The sequence below is a fragment of the Brassica rapa genome, chromosome A10, assembly GCF_000309985.2.
Source record: "Brassica rapa cultivar Chiifu-401-42 chromosome A10, CAAS_Brap_v3.01, whole genome shotgun sequence".
In the NCBI taxonomy this organism is placed as follows: Eukaryota; Viridiplantae; Streptophyta; class Magnoliopsida; order Brassicales; family Brassicaceae; genus Brassica; species Brassica rapa.
Window position 1 is genome coordinate 18909047 of NC_024804.2, and position 21523 is coordinate 18930569.

The window sequence follows — 21523 nt, forward strand, 5'->3', positions numbered from 1 at the left end:
AGTATATTATATTATTTTCAGTTCATAAAAAATGATATTAACATATAAGTACTCAACAAATTTGAAAAAATGCATATGAAGTTAGTTAAAAATTATCCTCGGGCCAACTTATTTAATTGAGTTTTTACTATAATTCAGATACAACCACTAAACTATATTATGGAAAATTAAAAAATACAAATAATTTAGAAAATAATGCTCCATATTCTCTCTTTTTTTTTATAATAAAATAAGTTGACTTGATTTTTACTTATGAAGCACAATTACTAAAATCCAAAATAATGATTAGTATTTTTTTTTTGGCAACAAATAATGTTTAGTATAAAAGATGCTCAAATACAAGACCACTTCTGTAATTCAATTTAAATAACAAAATAAATTTACAAATATAATTAGGTCCAAAATTAATATTTATATTACTTGAGTTTCAAGCTTGCAGGTTTCCGCGGGTTATTCAATCATATATTATATACTAAACACATTGAGATTAGTATAAACTCTTCACTAGGTTTGGAATACCTAAGTTAAACAAGATTTTTCTCTTTTGAAAAAGTATTAACCCCGTGCTTCAAAGCTTGATTAAAAAGTTTGAATTGAGTTTTGAAAAAATATCATCCAATTTATATGGGATTTTATCGGGTCAACCAATATTGGATAGCGGGTTAATGATAGTTTTTACATTTTTACCGACTTTTATCAGATTTTTATATATAAGGTTTTAACAAAATTCAGACCAGATTTATATGAATCACCTGATTTACTTCTGAGACTGTAGGTTTGGTTCGGGTATGAAAACACTGCTAAAACTATTAAAAATTCTACAATATATATACTATTAGATTAGCCCAAAATCTGTCAAGTAAATTTTTTGTCTCATCAACTCAACAAATATAACTCTTACAAAATATACAAAATGCAACGATGACGGTGTAACATAAGAATACACATATAAAATGTAAAATAAACTATTTGATAAATTATATAATTTTAAACTAAAATTCTTTTACTTTTTCGATATAATAACACTTTATAACTTAATAATATACTTCAAAACATCAAAACCAAAATAATAGTTCATATCAAACAATATTTTTAATCGGAAAAAAACCCGCGTTTTTGAAACGCGGGTCAAAATCTAGTATATTTTATAAGTCATCCTGACATTGTTTGTAAGTAATGACAATAATAGACTAATAAACCAATTTTTTTCAGAATTCTTCGTAAAGGAACAATCCAATAAAAATCTACATTTGATTGCAACAAATAAGCATTTAATTCTTTATTTTATTTGATCAAAACATTTCCTTAGTGTAATATTCATTTTTTAATATGATTCTACAGCTTGGCCAAATTATAAGGATTACATTTACTAATCTATCTTCAAACTCTGTTTAGTGACTAGGACAATGCATCAGAAAGATTCTTTCCTTGCATCAAATAACTTTTGAATATATGTAAAAAAATAAAAAATTTGATCAATGAACATATGTAAATTAGTTTTCTGTAAATGAGACCCGAATCACACACAAAAATTACTATAAATGTGTTTTTCTAGAAATATGAAATTGGAAAAGTACTAATATTTTAGCAATCATGAAGTATTTGATATTGCACTGTTACCTGAATGAAAATGAATCTAACATATAAAGAAAACAGTGCTTAAAAGCTTCACAATGGATACATTTTCAAAGAGGAAAGACAGCTCAATCAAGTTGTTTTCCTGGTAGGCCTCTCCTGGTGGGGAATGATTTGAAGCAACTTGATTTTTAGATATTTTTATTAATTTCGGAGGCTCCACAAGATTAAACCTAATCCACCCTCTTTTTCTTATTTATTATAAAGAACATATAATATAATTAATTTGGATGCCCTATGTGCGTATTTTGATACTTTATATATAATGGCGCCACCATCCATTATTGGTGATTATTGATAAGTTTTTGTTTGGTTGTCACTGGCATGCTAATTAATTGTATCTTCAAAATTGAATATGGTTATCGCGTTCCTAATACTTTAAGCTGTTTTGTGTACTTGTGTGGTGGTTCCTAGCATAGTGAATTCTTAATCTTTTTTTTGGAGAGAGATATATACCACAATCAGTAAGTTAGTTAATAGTTTGCATATATAACATGACAATAATACAAATTTCGCGCCGATGCAACTAAACGTTTCAAATACCATCACATTCATGCTGTTACGGAATCATTATAAATGTAGTCATTTGTGTTGTATGTTTTAATGAGTGAAGAGATATCACTGAGATTACCAGATGATTTTTTTTTTTGCTAATAGAAGAGATATTCGAAAGTACTTTATTTATTTATTTTTTTGCTAATAGATGATTACCATAGATGATTATTTGCAAGTTATATTATTTAACCATGCGAATTTGAAACTAATCTTGTTTCGATGATTACCATAGATGATTACTTGCTCAATGCCGTAGACAGTCAAGTGATAAACCTATAAGTGATGTCAAAAAAAAAAAAATATAAACCTATAAGTTTATCTGCAACTACCGATCTCTGAAATGCTTTTACAACTATGTAAATGAAGTCTAACACTACTTTACTGTTTGGCATGTATCTATTTCCCCTTGTTAACTGGTTCCTTCACGTTTTTTAGATGCTATGTTAGGAATTCGACATTGGAATGAAATTATTGTTTTGAACAACTGTAGATTTGGACCAAAATTCATGATAATTTTTGGGACCTATCAACTAGAAGACTCCAGTCCTAATCTTCCATAAAATGAATCACTGAAACATTAAACCACAATATATATGAATTAGTATATTAATTTATTGCATTTTTTTTCTTATTTTAATTACGGATATTTAAGGGCAAATAAACATGATGACACAAACAGATTAAAACAAACTTGGCGTGACATAACGTAGATGTCCCTTTAGTACTGACTTCGTTTTCGCATGGAAGCATGAATGTGTACCGTACCGTGCACGTAGACTTCTTCATAAAACCCTCTTTCCACCAACAAACCCCAGTCACAAATTCTCAGCTATTGAGATTTGAACATTTCATCCAAAAAATGTTCTTTCAGATTATTCAGGGGGTTTTCACCGGCGTTGAGGCATTAGCTCTCTTGGCATTCGCTGGTATAACCCTTGGCGGCTCAGCCGTGGGACTAGCTTTAAGCACGCCGCTTTTTATTCTATTCAGTCCGATTCTCGTGCCAGCAACTATAGCCACCACTTTGTTAACTACGGGTTTCACAACCTCCGGGGGCTTAGGAATCGTGGCTCTCCGCATCTTCTGGAAGCTCTTCAAGTAATTAAATTAAACAAAACCGTTAATTGAAAGCCACTCGAAAAATGTGGTCTATTTATAATGACTGAGGGAGGCATTATGCATATGAATCTACATGGAAATATGTAAATTTAATACATATGCTTGGCTATAAATATAATTATTTACATAAACGAAGATTCAGGTACATAGTTTTGTAGCTACAAATATAATATGCGTCACCATCTTCCGGCTTACCAAGTAATTAACAAACCTGCGTTGATGACTCACTTAAGATTAACTATTCTAAAACACATTAGACGATTAATATCGAGTGTTCAGGAGGCTGATTTCGCTATATTAGTTTCTGAACATAAAATAATTTGTTTCTAATTTTAAATATATAATCGTGTGTGCAGGCGTCTTAGGAAGAAGGGGAAAGGAACGCCAAAAATTCCGGGATTGGCCCCGGGGGCTCCAGATTCTAACTCAGTGTCTGGGGGATAAACGGAGTAGGCTTTCGTAGTATGAGATAATCTATGGAGGAATTTAATGAGAATTGATGGGGTTCCTTAAATAAAACCTAAAATTATCCAGTGTCTTTAACGTAATACTGATTACGCGCGGATGAAACTAATGTTTCATATACCATTCTTCAAATGTATATCGTGTTACGAAATTATAGTAAATGTACTCGATCGTGTTGTATATTTTAAAGAATTAAGTGATATCACTGAGATTACCATAGATGATTATATTCAAGTTACATTATTGATTCAATGAATTATTCGACTTTGAAACTAATGTTGCTTCTACCATTTTGTTTTAAAAGATAAACCTTAAAGTTCATCATTTGCAACTATCGATTTCTGATTTTGTTTTCTGCATGCTATATAACCTGACGATACTCGTACCATAAACAAAAATTGATTTTTATTTGATGTTAAGAGCTTCTCCGTTTATTTGAAGTAACATAAGCTGATTCTTGTCACTGTTTATCTTCATTTATAATGTAAAATAAAATATCATGATAAAACTATACTAAAATACCAATATTATATGGATAAATATTTGAAAAATCATCTTCATCATGAGATGCTCCAAATTTTTTTTTTTGGTTTCAAAACTAAAATTTGACATGTATTTGCCTCTTGGTATCTAGCTCCATCACCTTTAATTTGTAGCTGTTATGTTACAAAAATACTACATCGGATATGAAATGCTTTTTACACCGTACTGGTTACATTGTGACAAGCATATATAGGTGTTGTTGTTCGGACGCATGTATAGTGATTTCATCGGCAGATCGGCTCCACCAACAACGTTAATCTTTCCATCATGTAAAATAAATAAAAGTAATCAGAATTAAGGAAAACTTAATCATGTAGTAGCTTGGTACGTAATTGCGTGTGTCTAGTTAATGAGAAAGCCTTCCTCCTCGCTTTATTATTTCATAATTTTGTTTGTTTGTTTAAACGCCAATTCTATTGCCAAATCAGACTTTACATACGAGTGTTTTAGACTTTTTAATCTATATAGTTACAAAATTTATGCAAGAACTAACTAAAGAGAAGTTTTAAGAAGAATGATACGTAATCTGTAAATTTTATGAACAATTTGTTTTCAAGTCCTTCAGCCAAATGGTTGAAGTGAGAATTTGTAGCGGAGGCAGCTCTCGAGTCTCGAGTTCGACATAATAAGAAGCCTTTCTCGTATAATCTCGCGAACGGTAAGCTCTTACAAGAAAGATAAAATACCAAGATCATGACAACCCACACAATATATGACGAAGCAGATGTGGCGTGACGAAACATAGATCTCCATTTACTCGCATAATTTTGCATGGAAGCATGAATATGTACGTGTACACAAACATCTCACAAGTCCTTCATAAAACCTTCTTTCTCCTAGCCATCACCAAAACACATCAAAACAAATAAATAGTACCCATTCAAACCAAATTTCAGATTTAATTCTATATCCAAAAATGCTCTCTTCTCTCATCCAAATTTTTCAGGTTTTCCAAGTTACTAGTGCTGTCGTTGTAACAGCAGTCTTGTTCGCTTTGGCGGGCATAACCCTAGCCGGCTCAGTCGTGGGATTAATCGTAGCCACACCTCTTTTCGTAATATTTAGTCCTGTTCTCGTACCAGCAACTATAGCTTCCACTCTCTTAGCCACCAATCTCTCGGCCGGTGCCTTATTTGGAGTGACGGCGGCTGCTCTTATAGTCTGGCTCTTTAAGTAAAATCTTAACAAAACTTTTTAATATGCTCATCAACATATCTTTTCCCCCATCATACATCAGCACATCTAGGTTTATGATTGATTCGATTCGGTTTATTATTTATTTATGGATTCATACTCGTTATCAATTGGATCATGACTTTAAAAAAACTAGCTATAATATAAATAAAAAACCAAAAACCTAAACTCAATTCCTAAGTTTAATCTATTAATTTAGAGTCCTAATTTTTATCTACTTGTAAAAAGTCATAACTGAACCATTTGATTTAACTAACCTTCCTACATTTTTGACATACCATATATTAGTATTATTAAACATATAATCTATCTTCACGTAATATATATATTATACCATATATAATCGGACCCATTAGCCTCATAAATAGCACACATCATATCTTATATAACAACTTTAATTACTAACCGTAACACATTATTTTCTAATGATGTATTTTTTTAAGATATTCTTATGTATTTATTATTTTATTCTAAAATTGTATTTCAACAAAAACATTTAATATTTATTTTGAATATGAATCTATAAATGCATAATTTATTTTATCTTCGTTTAAATAACTAAATATTCACTTAGTATTTAAACATTTGTATTAATTAAGATATAAATTTATATAATAAACTAATGTAAATTCTATATATATTTTTAAAAATTAAATAAAACATATTTTATAGAAAAATACACTTCGATTATATTTTTAAATTGCAAAGTACTTTGGAATTTATATTCAAAATTTTAAAAATAAGTTTAACAGGTACAGGTCAATGAAAGTGATCATGAATGTTACAAATTTAAATGAGGCGGGTTTATCCATTTTAACATCTTAAAAAAAATTCAATAATATACACAAAATTATATAAAATTTAAAATACATAAAATATGAATGCAATTATATTTTATATTAAATAATATTTTATAAACAATAACAATGTCTCACTTTAAAAGCGCGGGTTAAAAGCTAATAAAGTTTTAAATTCCAGTCAATCAATATGATCAGTTTTTTTTTATCAAGCGTCCTTTAAAAACTGTGAATGTATACAAAAAAGTTTGAAAATAGTTTGACATATATACATTTGTGTGAGTGTTATGCAGACATAGAATGGGAGTACACCCGAAGAATAATCCACCTCCAGCAGGAGCTCCACCCACAGAAGCAGATAAACCAGCTGAAGGAACAACAGAAAAACCAAAAGATAATTCGACTGGAGGAGCAGCCGATAAACCAGAAGATAAACCAGTTGGAGGAGCAGCCGATAAACCAGAAGGTAAACCGGATGGAGGAGCAACAAATAAGCCAGAAAGTAAACCAGCTGGAGGACCATCAAATAAACCAAAAGATAAACCCGCTGGAGGACCAACGGATAAACCAGAAAGTAAGCCAGCAGATAAACCCGCTGGAGGACCAACAGATAAGCCAGGAAGTAAACCGGTTGATAAACCCGCTGGAGGACCAACAGATAAGACAGAAAGTAAACTGGTTGGAGAGGCATCAAATAAACCAAAAGATAAACCCGCTGGTGGATCAACAGATATGCCAGAAGCTGGAGAGACATCAAATAAACCAAAAGATAAATCCGTTGGAGGACCAACAAATAAGCCAGAAAGTAAACCAGCTGGAGAAACATCACATAAACCAAAAGATAAACCCGCTGGTGGACCAACAGATAAGCCAGAAAGTAAACCGGCTGGAGAAACATCACATAAACCAAAAGATAAACTCGCTGGTGGACCAACAGATAAGCCAGAAAGTAAACCAGCTGGAGAGGCATCAAATAAACCAAAAGATAAACCCGCTGGTGGACCAACAGATAAACTAGCTGGAGGATCAGTAGATAAACCAAAAGATAAACCTGCTGGAGGACCAACAGATAAACCAACAAATAAACTGACTGGAGGGGCTGCAAATAAACCGGCTGGAGAGGCAGCAAACAAACCGACTGGAAAACCGAAAAATAAACCGGCTGGAGAGAATAAACCACCGGGATGGTATAGGTGAATGGAGTAGTATGAAATTAAAGTATTGGGTTCCATAAATTATTCCTAATTTATCCTACACTACATGTTTCATAATCATTTCTATAAATGTACGACTTGTTACAAAGAAATGATAAACAGTGTACAGAATTTTCTTTGTAAATTTATTAAATTGATGTGGATATCATTATAACTGACGTTAGCGTATATCGACCAATGCGATAACCAAATCATCGGTATATACCTAAGACTTCCTTTTTAAAAATGAATCTGATACTAATTTAATGTACGACTTCCAATAACCAATCTTCTTGCATTTTTCATTGCCATTTACCTTGAACGCCTCTCTTTCTAGTATGAGACATTAACATTGCGCTCTTGTCACAATGAAGCCATGGAAAACTTCGGCTCTTTAATCACACATGTGACAATCCAGTTGGTTTAAGGGAAAGTATTTTATATTTTATATAGCTCGTTCTCAGAACAAAAAAACCAAATTCTTTAGCAAAAATGGTCCTTAAGGCCCATTCCGTTTCTTCTTATAATGTTCTGGGCTAGCCCATTTGAATTTAAACCTTTCCTTTCAATTTCTGCATTAATATAATTCAGTTGTTCGAAAAAAAAAAATAGCGCTTATTGAAAAAATAGAGAGAAAGATAATGAGAAGGGAGAAAATGAAAAGCGTATTTCATATGAGAGATTGTCAACAAAAATTGAGTGACTTTTATGATATTTGTTCAAAGAATAGTCTAATAACCTTTCTTATTTAAATTTTAATTATGTTATATATCAATAATACTAAAATAATTAGTTACTCACAGTTCGTGACAAAAAAAAAAGCAAATAGATGAAATGAAATGAAAGAAAGATCTTTCTTCACGCGTTGATATTCATAAAACAATGGAATGAAAGAAAACAGTTAAGATTCTACAAGAAAGAAAAGAAAGTCCCAAAAACATGACAAATAGATGAAGAAGCAAATGTGACTTGACGTAACGTAGAACTCCATATATACTCCCATCGTTTTGCATGGAGCATGCATGTGTACCGTGCACGTCGTAGACCACACAACTCCTTCATAAAAAGCCCTCTCTCTTCCCATCACCAAACCATCAGAAAATATGAGAAACGAAATTCAAAACGAAACAGCTCAGACTGATCAGACCCAGGGAAGTATGTTTTCTTTTTTCAATTTGTTCCCTTTCCTCCTCCCAATGTTTGAGGTTATCAAGATGGTTGTTGCTTCCGTTGCGTCCGTAGTATATTTAGGCTTCGCCGGTGTAACACTCAGTGGTTCAGCCGTGGCATTAGCCGTATCCACCCCTCTTTTCATCATATTCAGTCCGATTCTCTTACCTGCTATTGCAGCCACTACTGTCCTAGCCGCCGGGCTCGGAGGTAAAAAAGTGGCGGCGGCTCCGGAAGCTTCTCCGGCAGCTTCGCCATCCCTATCTCTGTTGGGCATACCGGAGAGCATTAAACCAAGTAATATTATACCGGAGAGTATTAAACCAAGTAATATTATACCGGAGGGTATTAAACCAAGTAATATTAAGGACAAAATTAAGGATACGATAGGCAAAGTTAAGAATAAGATCAAAGCTAAAAAGGAAGAAAAATCCAAAGGTAAAAGTGAAGATTCTTCCAAGGGTAAAGGTAAATCAAAGGGTGAAGATACGACTACGGATGACGATACGACTACGGATGAAGACAAACACGGAAGTGGAGCTAAACACGGAAAGGGAGAGAGTAAACACGGAAAAGGTGAGAGTACACACGGAAAGGGAGGTAAACATGGAAGTGAAGGTAAGCATGGAAGTGGAGGTTCGTCTATGGGTGGAGGTAAACACGGAAGCGGAGGTAAACATGAAACTGGAGGTAAACACGGAAGCGGAGGTAAACATGAAAGTGGAGGTTCGCCTATGGGTGGAGGTAAACATGGAAGTGAAGGTAAGCATGGAAGTGGAGGTGCGTCTATGGGTGGAGGTAAACACGGAAGCGGAGGTAAACATGAAAGTGGAGGTTCGGCTATGGGTGGAGGTAAGCACGGAAGTGGAGGCAAACACGGAAGTGAAGGTAAACACGGGGGTGAAGGCTCTTCTATGGGTAAAAATAGTCTATCCAAGAAGAAAAAGGAATTCCATTATAGAGGTCAAGCTATGGATGCAAGTAGTACAAGTGAAAGTTCAGATGGAAGTTCAGATGGCAGCAGTTCAGATGGAAGTTCACATGGGAGTGGTGGTAAACACATATGAGTAAAAGTAAATTCATGGAAGAATAAAAGACATTGGTGGACCTATTCCAATGTTTAGCATATGATGTCTATTATAGTTATGAATTGTATGGCATTATAAGAAAAGAAAAAACACTTTTAAAAACTTTTATGTTTATACATGTAATGGTTAAAACTGATTATATGATAAGACAAAAAGACTATTATGATACATTGTATAGTTAAGATATAAAAATAGTATAATGTGGTAACAGTTATTTCAATTCCTAGGACCCGGTTTAATTTTTTTTATTCACACTGAACTTTACGTCTTGTGCTATAGTTTGAATCAGGCCCGACCCATCATATATGGTGCTTAGATCAAAGACATTTATGTACCCTTAACATGGTTAGAACCGGGCACGTATTGGACAATTGAAACATAATTAACAACGACACCATAATTAATATTGAAAATTAATGTCCTCTAAAACAAAACTAGAGCTACTATATATTTAGAATTTCAACATATAAAACCATGATGGGAATGACTGATGATGGTTCTCTAACCCTCGACTGGTTTGGTGAAACTTTAGCAACATGAACCCGAGCCGTGCTTGTTAAAGAAAATTTAAAGCATTGGCTTAGGGTATCATTTTATGCAAAATTTATATATAGAGCATATTTTAGAACTTTTATTTTTAACATCATATTCATCTTAGGTTAAATTTGTCTATCTAACAAAATATTAAATACCACACATGCTAATCATGAGTATCCGATATACGGACCCAATACAAAATACACACATATATAGCTAAGATATATATGAGTTTTACAATGAAACATGCATTTATATATAATACTCCCTCTATTTTAATTTATTTGATGTTTAATTATTATTTTTTTGTAAAATAAGTGATGTTCTTATTAATCTAGATAAAAATTTAATGTTGTTTGAGATTTGTGACCAATTACATAATTGATAATACTACATTTTTTATTGGGTAATTTAGTTCTATCTTTTGTGTAATTAAGATAAATTGTATGGAACTTTACAAGTTCTTAATCTATGTGCATTAATCTTAAACACCTATTAAATTAAATAAAGGGAACACATAATTTGCTATGAAAATAATATGTTTGTTTGAAAATGAATAACCGATCAATTGTTTTTCATTCTATTTATTATGTATTGGAATATGCCTATACTCAAATTTGTTATCGATTCTTTCTTTTTTTTTATATATATATATAAAAACCAGATTTCAGTTATTTTTGAAGTTCTTTCCAAAATACATATTTTAGTAAGATATATGTTTGAAGTTTGTTGATAAAAAAAAAGAGAGTAAGATATATGTTTATTGAGTATTCAGTGATTTCCACAAAGTCTATGGTCTATTCTTTTCAAAAAAAGAGTTTGGGATCTAATCTAAAAATAAACTCTATTGGGTATTCCACCTTATAATAATAATAATAATAATAATAATAATAATAATAATAATAATAATAATAATAATAATAAATTTATATTTTGGTCAAAAATAATTGAATTATATAATTAGATATTAGTTTAAAAATGAGGTGAGTCGTTACCATAACTTTCCATAAGTTTCTAAAGATTGTTTAAAAAGTTGATTTTTATTCTTTCTCATTTTCTTTAATAGTTAGAGATTCTTTAAGAACATTTTTAATTGTAAATCTCAAAATGTCAGTTTGTCGTGTTTGAGCTCGTACCAGAAACAAATGAAGGCTCAAAAAACATGACGACTACTACACACATTGAATGGAATATGACGTGACGTTATGTAACGTAGATCTCTATTTGCACCCACTGTTTTGCATGTACAGCTTCATATATAAAATCTATCTCTTCCCACCTCTACCAATGAACAACCATCCAATCTGAGAATATGAGCGAAGAACTCGTTCAACACGAATCTCATTCTCAGGCATCGATATTTAGCCGTTTTTTCAGAATGTTCTCTTTTATCTTCCCATTGCTGAACGTTATAAAGCTTATTATAGCTTCCGTGACCTCCTTAGTCTGCTTAGCGTTTTCTTGTGTGGCACTCGGTGGTTCAGCCGTGGCATTAATCGTATCCACACCACTTTTCATCATGTTTAGTCCAATTCTCGTACCCGCTACTATTGCCACTACCCTCCTAGCCAGTGGGCTCATGGCCGGTACCACCCTCGGACTGACCGGCATAGGTCTCATCATGGGGCTCGTTAGGTAATATTAGACATATTCTATTGAGATCACTAGAGAGTTTTGTTTACATATTATTTGAAAACATTTCAACGTAACTAATAAGAATATGGCACAAGGTTTCAATTATATAATTAACATCTGAAATATATACATTTATGTGATGTGTGATAGGACTGCAGGAGGAGTTTCATTGCTCCAATCACCATTAAGAAAAATCATAGTAAATAGAATTAAAGCAAGACTTGGGGGTGGCGGTGGCGGTTCACGTCTGGCGAGGCTCAAAAAAATCCTGGGATTATTAAACAAGCTCCGTGGTATGGGTGCAGGTGGAGCTGCTGCCCCTGCGGCTGAACCTGCCCCTGCGGCTGAAGCTGCACCTGCGGCTGAAGCTGCACCTGCGGCTGCACCTGCAGCTGCACCTGCGGCTGCACCCTAATTACTTTAAGAATTTATGACTCGTAAACTAAAAGGAAAATAACTTTTTTACTATGTTTTATGTAATAAATTGTTTCTGTAGTAAAAAAATAAAAATATTATGTGTAATGTTTAATTTGCTTAGAATTATAAAAGACTGATACATAATTGACTGGAAAAATAATGTTAACCATGTACTGTCCATGCACTACATAGATTTAAAATTAGTATAATAAAATATGTAATAATTTATTACATACTGGTGAAAGATTGTCAATGCGCTATGTATGTAATAATTAGTATAACAGTTTGCTTTCAATTGGTGAAGATCGTTTATGAACCAAAAAATGATCATTCTTTCGAAGTTATCTAAAAGAAAGTAAGTTCTTGAAAAAAAGTTTTACTCACTTAGAGTTCATTCATATTCTCCAGAAGCAGAATAAGAAGGCATATAGTTTTGAAAGCAACCATTTGTTGTTCATATGGATGCTGCAGAGTTACCGGTTTGGGTTGCATAATCTTAATTGAGCCTGTTACACCGATGACAAAAAAATATGTAATAATTTATACTTAAATACGTAAATTCATCATTTTATTTTTCAAAGGTGAAATGACACTCGTTCGAAAACGTATAGCGAGACATGTGACATATTCTCAGAATTTGTACTTAGAAAAACATTAATCTTAAACTGAATTATATAAGATTAATAGATTATATACAAATGTTTGAAGAATATATTCATTAGCATTTCATCCCAATTCAGAAAAAATATTGTCAGAAAACTAGATGTTAAAAAGTAAAATGGTACATAACACATTTTTATAACCTGTGTTTAAAGCAAACTTACTTTATGGAGTATATAAAATTTGGTAACAAGTTAATTGCATTCGTCTTGAAAAGACTTTACGATTTGTAATACATTTTATTTGAGGCCGTTGAGGAGGAGAGAAAGAAGGAGAATAAAGCTTTGTTGGTGGCTTTCAAATTTCAATATTGCAAACTTGTAATAGATTTCTTTGGGTAGAAATTCGTTCATCTAAAAATCGGTTTGGTCTTGTTGACTGAGAGTGAGGGAAGGTTGAAAAGAAATTGTGTATATGGGTAAGTTTATGACGGTTTCATGTAATCTTTTAAGGCGGCAAACTAGTTATTTTGCTTTTTAAGGATCTTCTGAAAGATTTGTATGAATCGTTTCCAAATCAGACAACTTTATGGAGATAATATCTTATTAATTAATATATCACTTCAAAATATCTCTTATATATATTAAAAGATAAATATTATATCTACTAATCTAGCAATCCCAATTAATTTCAAAGGTTATGAATCTCATTTAAGTTGAAAGGTTATGACTATTGAAAAGTTGTGACCATTCATATAAGTATCTTTTTAAACTTGAAAAATTGTGACTATTCATATAAGTATATTTTCAAAATAACTATCTTTAAATTGAAATGATGTAACCATTTAAATTGAAAATATGTGACTATTCAAATAGATTTTCAAAATCTATAAATAGCCAATGTCCATGCAGTTTTCAATTATAAGTCTCTTCCACTGATTTTAATGGTAGTAACCAGAGATCTAAATGTATTAAAAACAGAAAGTAAATAAAAAGAGAAAACAACCAGTGCTAGGATCAATGTCAGCCGGAAATCAAAAAAATTGTTTAACAACTGGTTGAAAATAGCCAGTTGAGACTTGAGAGCAAAGAGATGCGTATTAGTGAGAGTGAGATTATGATGATTTGATGGTGCAAAAATAATTGTGAAAAACACAATTATATAGAATTCAACACAATTATTATTTTCTTCTGATATACAGGATTTGTCTCGGTGATTTTTCTTGTTAGTTTTTTGGTACAATTAATTTTCCTAGGATGGATTATATTCTCATAAGGCCTGGAAACAGTGGAGGGAGAATCATCGGAATTCTCTCGCTAAAGCTTTTCTCGCTAATTTGTAAGTTAAATTGATTATGATTGTCAGTAACTTCTTGGAGCATGAAATCATCTTTCCTTTTTATAAATTTCAGTCTCTTGAATCTTCCGGTTAAAATATCATCAAATGGTTTCATGAGGACAACACATGTTCTAATATTTCAACGGTTATAATGTATCTCATTATATTGGTTTGTCTTTGGTCAACTTTTGTGTTCTATTATAGGCAAGTTTCATAGGTGTTCTCTACCGCCAGGTGGTTTGGTTCATGCGGTGGTTAATAGAATATGGGGAAGAAGCTGTAAGATTAGCTGTAAGAAAATTGGTGAATCATCCTTCATGTTTCATATCCCCCACGAACCTACTCGTCATTGGGTTGTTCAGCGTGGGGTCTGGCATATTGACGATTGCTTACTCTTTGTTCTTCCGTGGACTCCTGAAGGCTCTTTCAAAATTCCTGAAATCTCTACGCTTCCGGTCTGGGTCACTTTGAAAAACATTCCTGATTGTTGCTATTCTAGATTAGGGATAAGTCATGTTGCTTCAGGGTTGGGAGAACCGATTCTTACTCATAAACCTCGACTTGATCCTACCAGCATGGGAGAAGCAAAGGTTTTAGTGGAGATGGAGCTGGATAGAGATTTTCCGAAGCTTATTGCACTAGATGATAAACAAGGTAGCATATTTCTTGTTAATGTTGAGTACACGTGGATTCCATCAACATGTGAGAGATGTGGTAATCTTGGCCATAAAGCCAAGAGGTGCCTCTTGCCTCCAAAGCTGGCTAGTGATCCAACCTTGCAGCCTCAAACAACAGATGTTCGAAGTGAGATCCGTGTTGTGGATATTGATCTTATCTTACAACAAAAGGACTGCTCGACATCTACTCCAGAAGTGTTTCAGAGTACTACCAGCAAGTTAGATGGACAGGGAGTTACTGTCCCCATTCCCGCTTTACCCAGTGTGGAGGATGTTCATGACCTTCCTTCAGGTACTTCAGTTATTTTAGATGGTACTGGAAACCAAATACTTGGAACTTCATTCACTTCTTCTCACTTACAACAAGAGAAGCCAGCTGATCTTTCTAACCCAGTGCCCACTTTGCCCAGATTAGTAGATTCATCATCTACTCCCATTGTTACACAGATTATGGAATCTTTTCCATCAAGCAATATCAACACCGAGGTCCTTGGATCTTTCGTTGTTGGTCCTTTAACCACAACTCCGAACCATTGTGTATTTCAGAGTCCTTCTGGTTCAACAGTGATAGGAGATGGGGATGAAGTTGAAATTGAGCCTTCAAGCTCGTTCAGTTTGACTAGAGGTGGGAGGGAATCAAAACCTCCTATCAAATATGAAAACATGGAGTGGAAGACAGTTCGAGGGAGAGGAAAGCGTGACCGTCGAGGCCGTGGCTCCTATCATTAGTTATTGTCTTTCATATATTTGTTCTATATAATCTCTACCTTCATTGGTTTGAGATTCTATCATCCATGAAACTTGTTTCATGCATACTTTTCTAAACTATAAGATCTTTTGGTCTTATCTTGTAATATTTTATGTTTTAATTTGAAAGCCCTTAGTCAAAAAAAAAAAAAAAAAAAAAACTTTTGTGTTCTAATATTTCAACGGTTATGTTCTTCAGTCAAGTATTGTGTTCTTTGGTTTATATGTTATTGTTACTAATCGTACTCTCTAAACGTTGCAAGGCCAAGATGTATGGTGCATGCAACATGATAAAGATCATGCCATAGTTTCACAGAACAACACGACGCTTCCGTAATACATTTGGGAAACGAGGAGACACAACTTTCTAGCCCGCTTATAGATAGAGATCGATAAATTTCCATTCCAGATCCATTACCGAATTTGTGATGCCATATGAGTGTGTAAAATATAATATTTGTAAAGTATTATAATAATGTATTGTAAGATATCTTTGAATTTTTAACTTGTGGTTGCAAGATGTTTTAGTTTATGTTTAATTCTAAGTTTCCATCTGCGTTTAAAATTTGGATCGTATATAATTTTGACTTCTTTACACAAAAAGAAAACGTTATGTAGATAGAAACAGAGACACTGACTAATGATGATTCTTATTGATTTATTTACTTGGTCATGTGAAGAGCGAGGACATGACCGCTGAGATTTGGGTGCACAGCGTCTCGCTGCAACCATTTACACAAGAAGAGTGGACCCCACACCATGAGCAGAGGCCTAACATGACGAGGAAAGGGTCCGTGAGGATCATAGCCGTAAGCAGCGCTGTTGAGCCAATACCAAACACAAAAATCTCCATCCTACAGAACGGAATAGGGATCTCATTCGGGTGTGCGGTAGAAGGTAACATACTTGAAGACAAGCATTCCAAAACTGGTTCACTAAGAGATTAACCATGGCAGCTTTCAGAAAGACAATGAAATGGTGCATCACAGAAGTTGTAAGGGGAAAAGAGGATTACTCAACCGTTTAGCGTGGTAAGAATGTATCTTTTTATAATAAATTTTATAGGTTTTGAAAAATTTATAATTTTGTCTAAGATGTGTTTTTCATTTTAAAAACTGCATAGTATCTTATCGGATTCTCAAAATGTCTGATGTCATATATTTAAAAAAAAAACTTGTATAAGTTTTTAATTAGTAATTGTTTAGTTTATTTTTATATCTATTTTATATGTATTTAAAGAATAAATATCCAAAAATATTTGTATAATTTAAATTTTGGATTATACAAGCAAAATAATTTTGTAACACATATATTTATCCAAAAGCAAATATATAGAATGTGACGTATTTTTTTATAAAATGAGTTTCCGTGCGACATCGCACGGGTTCCTCGCCTAGTATTAAAAAGAAGCATTGTCATTTAATGTTTTCACACTACATTGGATATATGGCAGCTTAACTTCGATTTTAATTTGAGTATGCTGATGTGTTAGTTTCACAATTAATTAACAATTAATGCGTTCACATACTATTTTTTTTTAATTCTACCGCATACAATTTAATGTGTTTTCACTAATTATTATTTTTAATCATTTCATTTTTAGTTTTTGCATTTTTAACCTTTGTATTAGTGAACTGAAATTTTTTTCGTGCAGCTATTGAATATTATCATTTTGAAAGAAATAAATTAAAAAATTATTAAGACTCACGTCAACTAAAATGCTGGAATGAAAATGTTTTAGAAATTGAAAGTTTTATATATTGCCGAACTTGGCCATGGTTGAGGCTTATGTATACAAATACAGTAAATAATTATGATTAGTTATGAATTAAAGAAATTGAGGTAAAAAAACCCACAAAGTCAAATTTTTAGTTAAGCCAAATATTGTTTTTCTTTACGGAATTTTCATACCAGACCAAAAATTAGAAACAGAATCAGATTGCAAGAAAAAGTCCAGAATCAGAAAAGTTTTAAAAGAAACGAAAATTTTTGAAATCAGTTGAAAACACAATTTAGGTGCTGAGTGAAAATATCACATTATTTTCCACGCAACTCTAACACTTTTCACTCGATTGTATTGTGTTTTTATTATATTTACAAAGAATATTTTATAAAAAAATATATGTTATTGGTTTTAGGCTTCATCAATTTTGCAACATGCTCAAACATATTAACATGATTCCCAACAATTTTATTTTTATTTTTAAAGTATATTCCAAGAATTATGTATGTTAAATAAACCGAGAATGTTTGTTTTACATTTATTTTATTTTGCTTTATATTAGTAGAAAAAGTAAGTGTGGGTAAAACATCTGGATCCCGAGAACCGAACTAGACTAGATTTAAAAGCAATACTAAACACAAACTAAAACTGATTAAGTACTCAGATGGATCTAAATGTTTAATATCTATATAACCAGATCCGAATCTAATCCAAATTAAAATATTTTAGATACCTAAAATATATAAATCACAATTATACATTTCAATTTGTTAACTATTTTAAATTTTATATCTATTAGATATTCAAAAATATGAAAATATCTAAAATTATCAGTATAGCCACAAGTAAATATCTAAAAATAATAAAAAATGTTCAAAATACTGAAAATATTTATTTGTTCTCTATCCAAATATTTAAATTGAACTAATTTTTATGTAAATTTAAATACTAAGTTTACAATATTCAAATTTTTATGTTTTATATTATTTTATTTTAATATTTAGTATGTTTGGATTTTTGTTAAAAAAAATACATAATTAAAATGGGTATCTGAACTCAAATCTGAACCGAATCCGCAATGATTCGAACCAAATCCAAACCAAAATTTATTAATATCCGAATACGATTTAAATTTCTAAACCTAAAAATTCAAAATCTGAATAGATTAACTGAATCCGAACGGATATATGAATGTTCATCCTCAGAAAACTATACAACAAATCTCTTAGTTCAATATACAATAAATAATCTAATAAACAATTTAATTTCGCGTTATATGTCTGGATTACTGCCTAGTTTCTAGTAAAGTGTTTGGAAATAAGAAAATTTCTTAAACGAAACTGTTTGTCTCGTATTTTCTGTAAACACTCAATATGGCTGAATTAAAATCCGTGGTTAGATCGCAATTATCTCGAACTATTGCAAAAAACTGCATCCTCGGATCTATCTACCTGAAGGATTTGGTTTAGGCCCTTTAGGGTGTTCTAACCGTAAACATGACAAGTAACGTTTGAGCTTTGACAAGAAAGAAAAGAAGGCTAAAAACATGACAACCTACGCCTACGCGCGCGCGCGCACACACACACAAAAGAAGAGAATATGACGTGACGTAATGTAACGTAGATCTCTTACTTACTCACGTCGTTGTACATGTAGACTACACAACTCCATAAAATCCGTTTCTTCCCTCCACCACCACCAGTCATCCAAATCCAACATTAATTTTTCACAAAATGTTATCTTTTTTCAGCCGATTGTTGGATGTTATCAAGGTTGTTGTTGCTTCCGTGACTTCCGTTGTCTTATTTCTCTTTGCGGGTCTAACACTCTCCGGTTCAGCCGTGGCATTAGTTGTATCCACACCGCTTTTCCTCATATTCAGTCCAATTCTTGTTCCCGCCACTATAGCCACTACTCTCCTAGCCTCTGGGCTCACGGCCGGTGCCACCCTCGGAATCACCGCCATTAGTCTCATCATGGGGCTCATCAAGTAATATTAAGAAAATTCTTTTGAAATTAACTCGAGATTTTGCTTATTCATGACGTAGTAGCCTTTGGCCAAGCCTTCCGGTATCAGATTAGACAAATAATTAGAAGCCACACCTTTGAATGTGATTATAGCTTGTGATGATTTTGATTTCTGAGGGTTCGACTAGCTGCCCACATCCAAAACAAATAGAAATTTAAATTTTTGTTCAGTTGTCTTTCTCCTTGTGTCTAATTAGGTTCCTTTTTACATACTACCACAAATTTACCTTTTGAATTAATTGAACCTTATTGCTGCTACGACACTTTTTTTTATTAAAGTTAAATGATTAGCTGTCTTTTCACTGGCAACCTCTGTGTGTGATTTATAGGACAGCGGAAGGAAGTTCGTTGGCACGGTTAGCCCAAACACCATTGAAACTGTTTAAGTTTTCAGGTGGATTTGGAGGATCATGGGGAGGAAAATCATTTTCTGGAACATTTGGAAATAAAGGATCTCAATCGTCCGGAAATATCCCAGGATGGTTAAAAAATCTACTCAATGGTATACCAGCGGGTGGAGCGGTACCCGCAGCAGGAGAAGCTGCACCTGCACCCGCGGCAGGAGGAGCTGCACCTGCACCCGCGGCACCCCCAGGATAAGGGAAATTAGCCGAGCTTGTCCAAACATATAGCATATACTAATTTTGTATCAATTATAGATTTTATCAAATTAAAAGGAAAAAGTCTTCTTATTAATACGTTCTATGTAATGATGAAAAATATGTGGCTACATATATATATGTATGGATAATTTCCTGAGCTCTAATAAGACACAAAGTACAGAAGATCAAGAATCAGTTTACATGCTTGGAGAAATAACTCTTTTTGCGACATTACAAGTAATCATTACAACTGGATTTATACCATATTCATGTCATGTCATGATGTCAAGATCTCTCATCCCTCGTTTTGGTCTTCGTCTGGATTATAACAAAATCCACTTTATTCATTGGTCTTTTATACATTTAATCGACCAACGCTGAGATCCAATCTATATGTGACAAATTCAAATCCAAATCGGACGGCTCATAATGATCATCCACAATGCTCATCCCACTCCAACACTTCAACAGCCTCTCCTCGTTTATATCTAACTCACTTTCCCCGCTTTTCACCGGAGACTGCCACGTGTCAAAGTCTTCACCGTCTTCTCTTATCCCCACACCATCGCCGTTTCTGCCTCTTGCCACCGTCGTCCTCACCGGTCTATACGCATACCTGCACCTATGTTTTCCCTCAGATTGCCGGAGCTGCTCCGGCGCATGAGCAAAGAAACACACTTTCCTCTGGCACATGTTTCCGGCGTTGCATGCGCGCGTCCGGTAACGCGCCGGGTGGAGCCAGTACTCGAACACACCGTGTGCGAACTCGCAGGTGTCGCCACGGTGACATGCACCATTTCGGAAAGCCGGACATGCAACGGCGCAGTAACTGTAACGGCGAGGATCACGGCGAGTGGCTTTCTCACCACGGTGAGCGTATGGACACTCCGTCCAGTCGTGGCTGCGAGTTCGAGGACAACGTTTGATCTTGTAAGCGTACATGCGGAACTCATCTGAACTGTAGATCACATCGTCGACGGTCGGGAGAGGAGGGTCGATCTCGTAGGCTCCTGCATTGCCAGGTTTGCTTACGATGTACCCTAAAGTAGGAAACTGCGGCTCCCCGATGTCGTAGAATGTCATCGGATTTACACTCTTCAACATTTTCTCTTTACAGTGATCGAAGAAATTTTTTTTTTGGGGGGGGGGGAGGCTAATACATATTATTTGGAAATGAAAAAAAAGAACTATAGAGATTTCATCTTAGGTATAACATTTAAAATTTAGAAACTGAAACGGGATTTTATAGATGGAAAAACGAAATGATGAGAAGATTTTTAATGGTTTTACCCTATGTAAAGTTTTTGATATGAAAAACGCCAAACCCATATATTAAACGTTACAGTTAATTTTTGTGACATGAACATATATACTGTAATGTTCAAAAAAAAAAAAAAAAAAAAACATATATACTGTGGGTTGTCAAAAAAAAAAGGAACATATATACTGTAGAAGAATTT

At 33.4% G+C, this 21523-nt stretch overlaps 7 protein-coding genes across 7 annotated transcripts; 6 read left to right on the forward strand and 1 right to left on the reverse strand.

The window, feature by feature from the left end:
• Nucleotides 1–1159: 1159 nt before the first annotated feature.
• Nucleotides 1160–7690, forward strand: LOC103847047 (transcriptional regulatory protein AlgP). Its single transcript, XM_009124079.3, has 3 exons — nt 1160–3288; nt 3666–5490; nt 6602–7690. The coding sequence occupies exons 2-3, from the start codon at nt 5234–5236 to the stop codon at nt 7503–7505; spliced, it is 1161 nt and encodes a 386-aa protein (XP_009122327.1). The 5' UTR covers nt 1160–3288; nt 3666–5233; the 3' UTR covers nt 7506–7690.
• LOC103847046 (oleosin-B2) lies at nt 3050–3753 on the forward strand. Its single transcript, XM_009124078.3, has 2 exons — nt 3050–3288; nt 3666–3753. The coding sequence occupies exons 1-2, from the start codon at nt 3050–3052 to the stop codon at nt 3751–3753; spliced, it is 327 nt and encodes a 108-aa protein (XP_009122326.1).
• Nucleotides 7691–8579: 889 nt separating the features above from the next.
• On the forward strand, nt 8580–9945 carry LOC103847048 (oleosin-B4). Its single transcript, XM_009124080.3, has one exon. It carries the CDS (start codon nt 8605–8607, stop codon nt 9736–9738), a length of 1134 nt encoding a protein of 377 aa, XP_009122328.2. The 5' UTR covers nt 8580–8604; the 3' UTR covers nt 9739–9945.
• A 1614-nt stretch (nt 9946–11559) lies between these two features.
• Nucleotides 11560–12640, forward strand: LOC103847050 (oleosin-B2). The gene is made up of 2 exons (XM_009124082.3): nt 11560–11931; nt 12082–12640. The coding sequence occupies exons 1-2, from the start codon at nt 11609–11611 to the stop codon at nt 12344–12346; spliced, it is 588 nt and encodes a 195-aa protein (XP_009122330.2). The 5' UTR covers nt 11560–11608; the 3' UTR covers nt 12347–12640.
• A 1564-nt stretch (nt 12641–14204) lies between these two features.
• On the forward strand, nt 14205–15692 carry LOC117129335. The gene is made up of 2 exons (XM_033282941.1): nt 14205–14286; nt 14491–15692. Exons 1-2 carry the CDS (start codon nt 14205–14207, stop codon nt 15690–15692), a joined length of 1284 nt encoding a protein of 427 aa, XP_033138832.1.
• A 2855-nt stretch (nt 15693–18547) lies between these two features.
• On the forward strand, nt 18548–20258 carry LOC103847051 (oleosin-B2). Its single transcript, XM_009124083.3, has 2 exons — nt 18548–19423; nt 19791–20258. The coding sequence occupies exons 1-2, from the start codon at nt 19167–19169 to the stop codon at nt 20059–20061; spliced, it is 528 nt and encodes a 175-aa protein (XP_009122331.1). The 5' UTR covers nt 18548–19166; the 3' UTR covers nt 20062–20258.
• On the reverse strand, nt 20252–21352 carry LOC103847052 (zinc finger CCCH domain-containing protein 54). Its single transcript, XM_009124084.2, has one exon. The coding sequence runs from the start codon at nt 21165–21167 to the stop codon at nt 20427–20429; it is 741 nt and encodes a 246-aa protein (XP_009122332.1). The 5' UTR covers nt 21168–21352; the 3' UTR covers nt 20252–20426.
• Nucleotides 21353–21523: the final 171 nt, after the last annotated feature.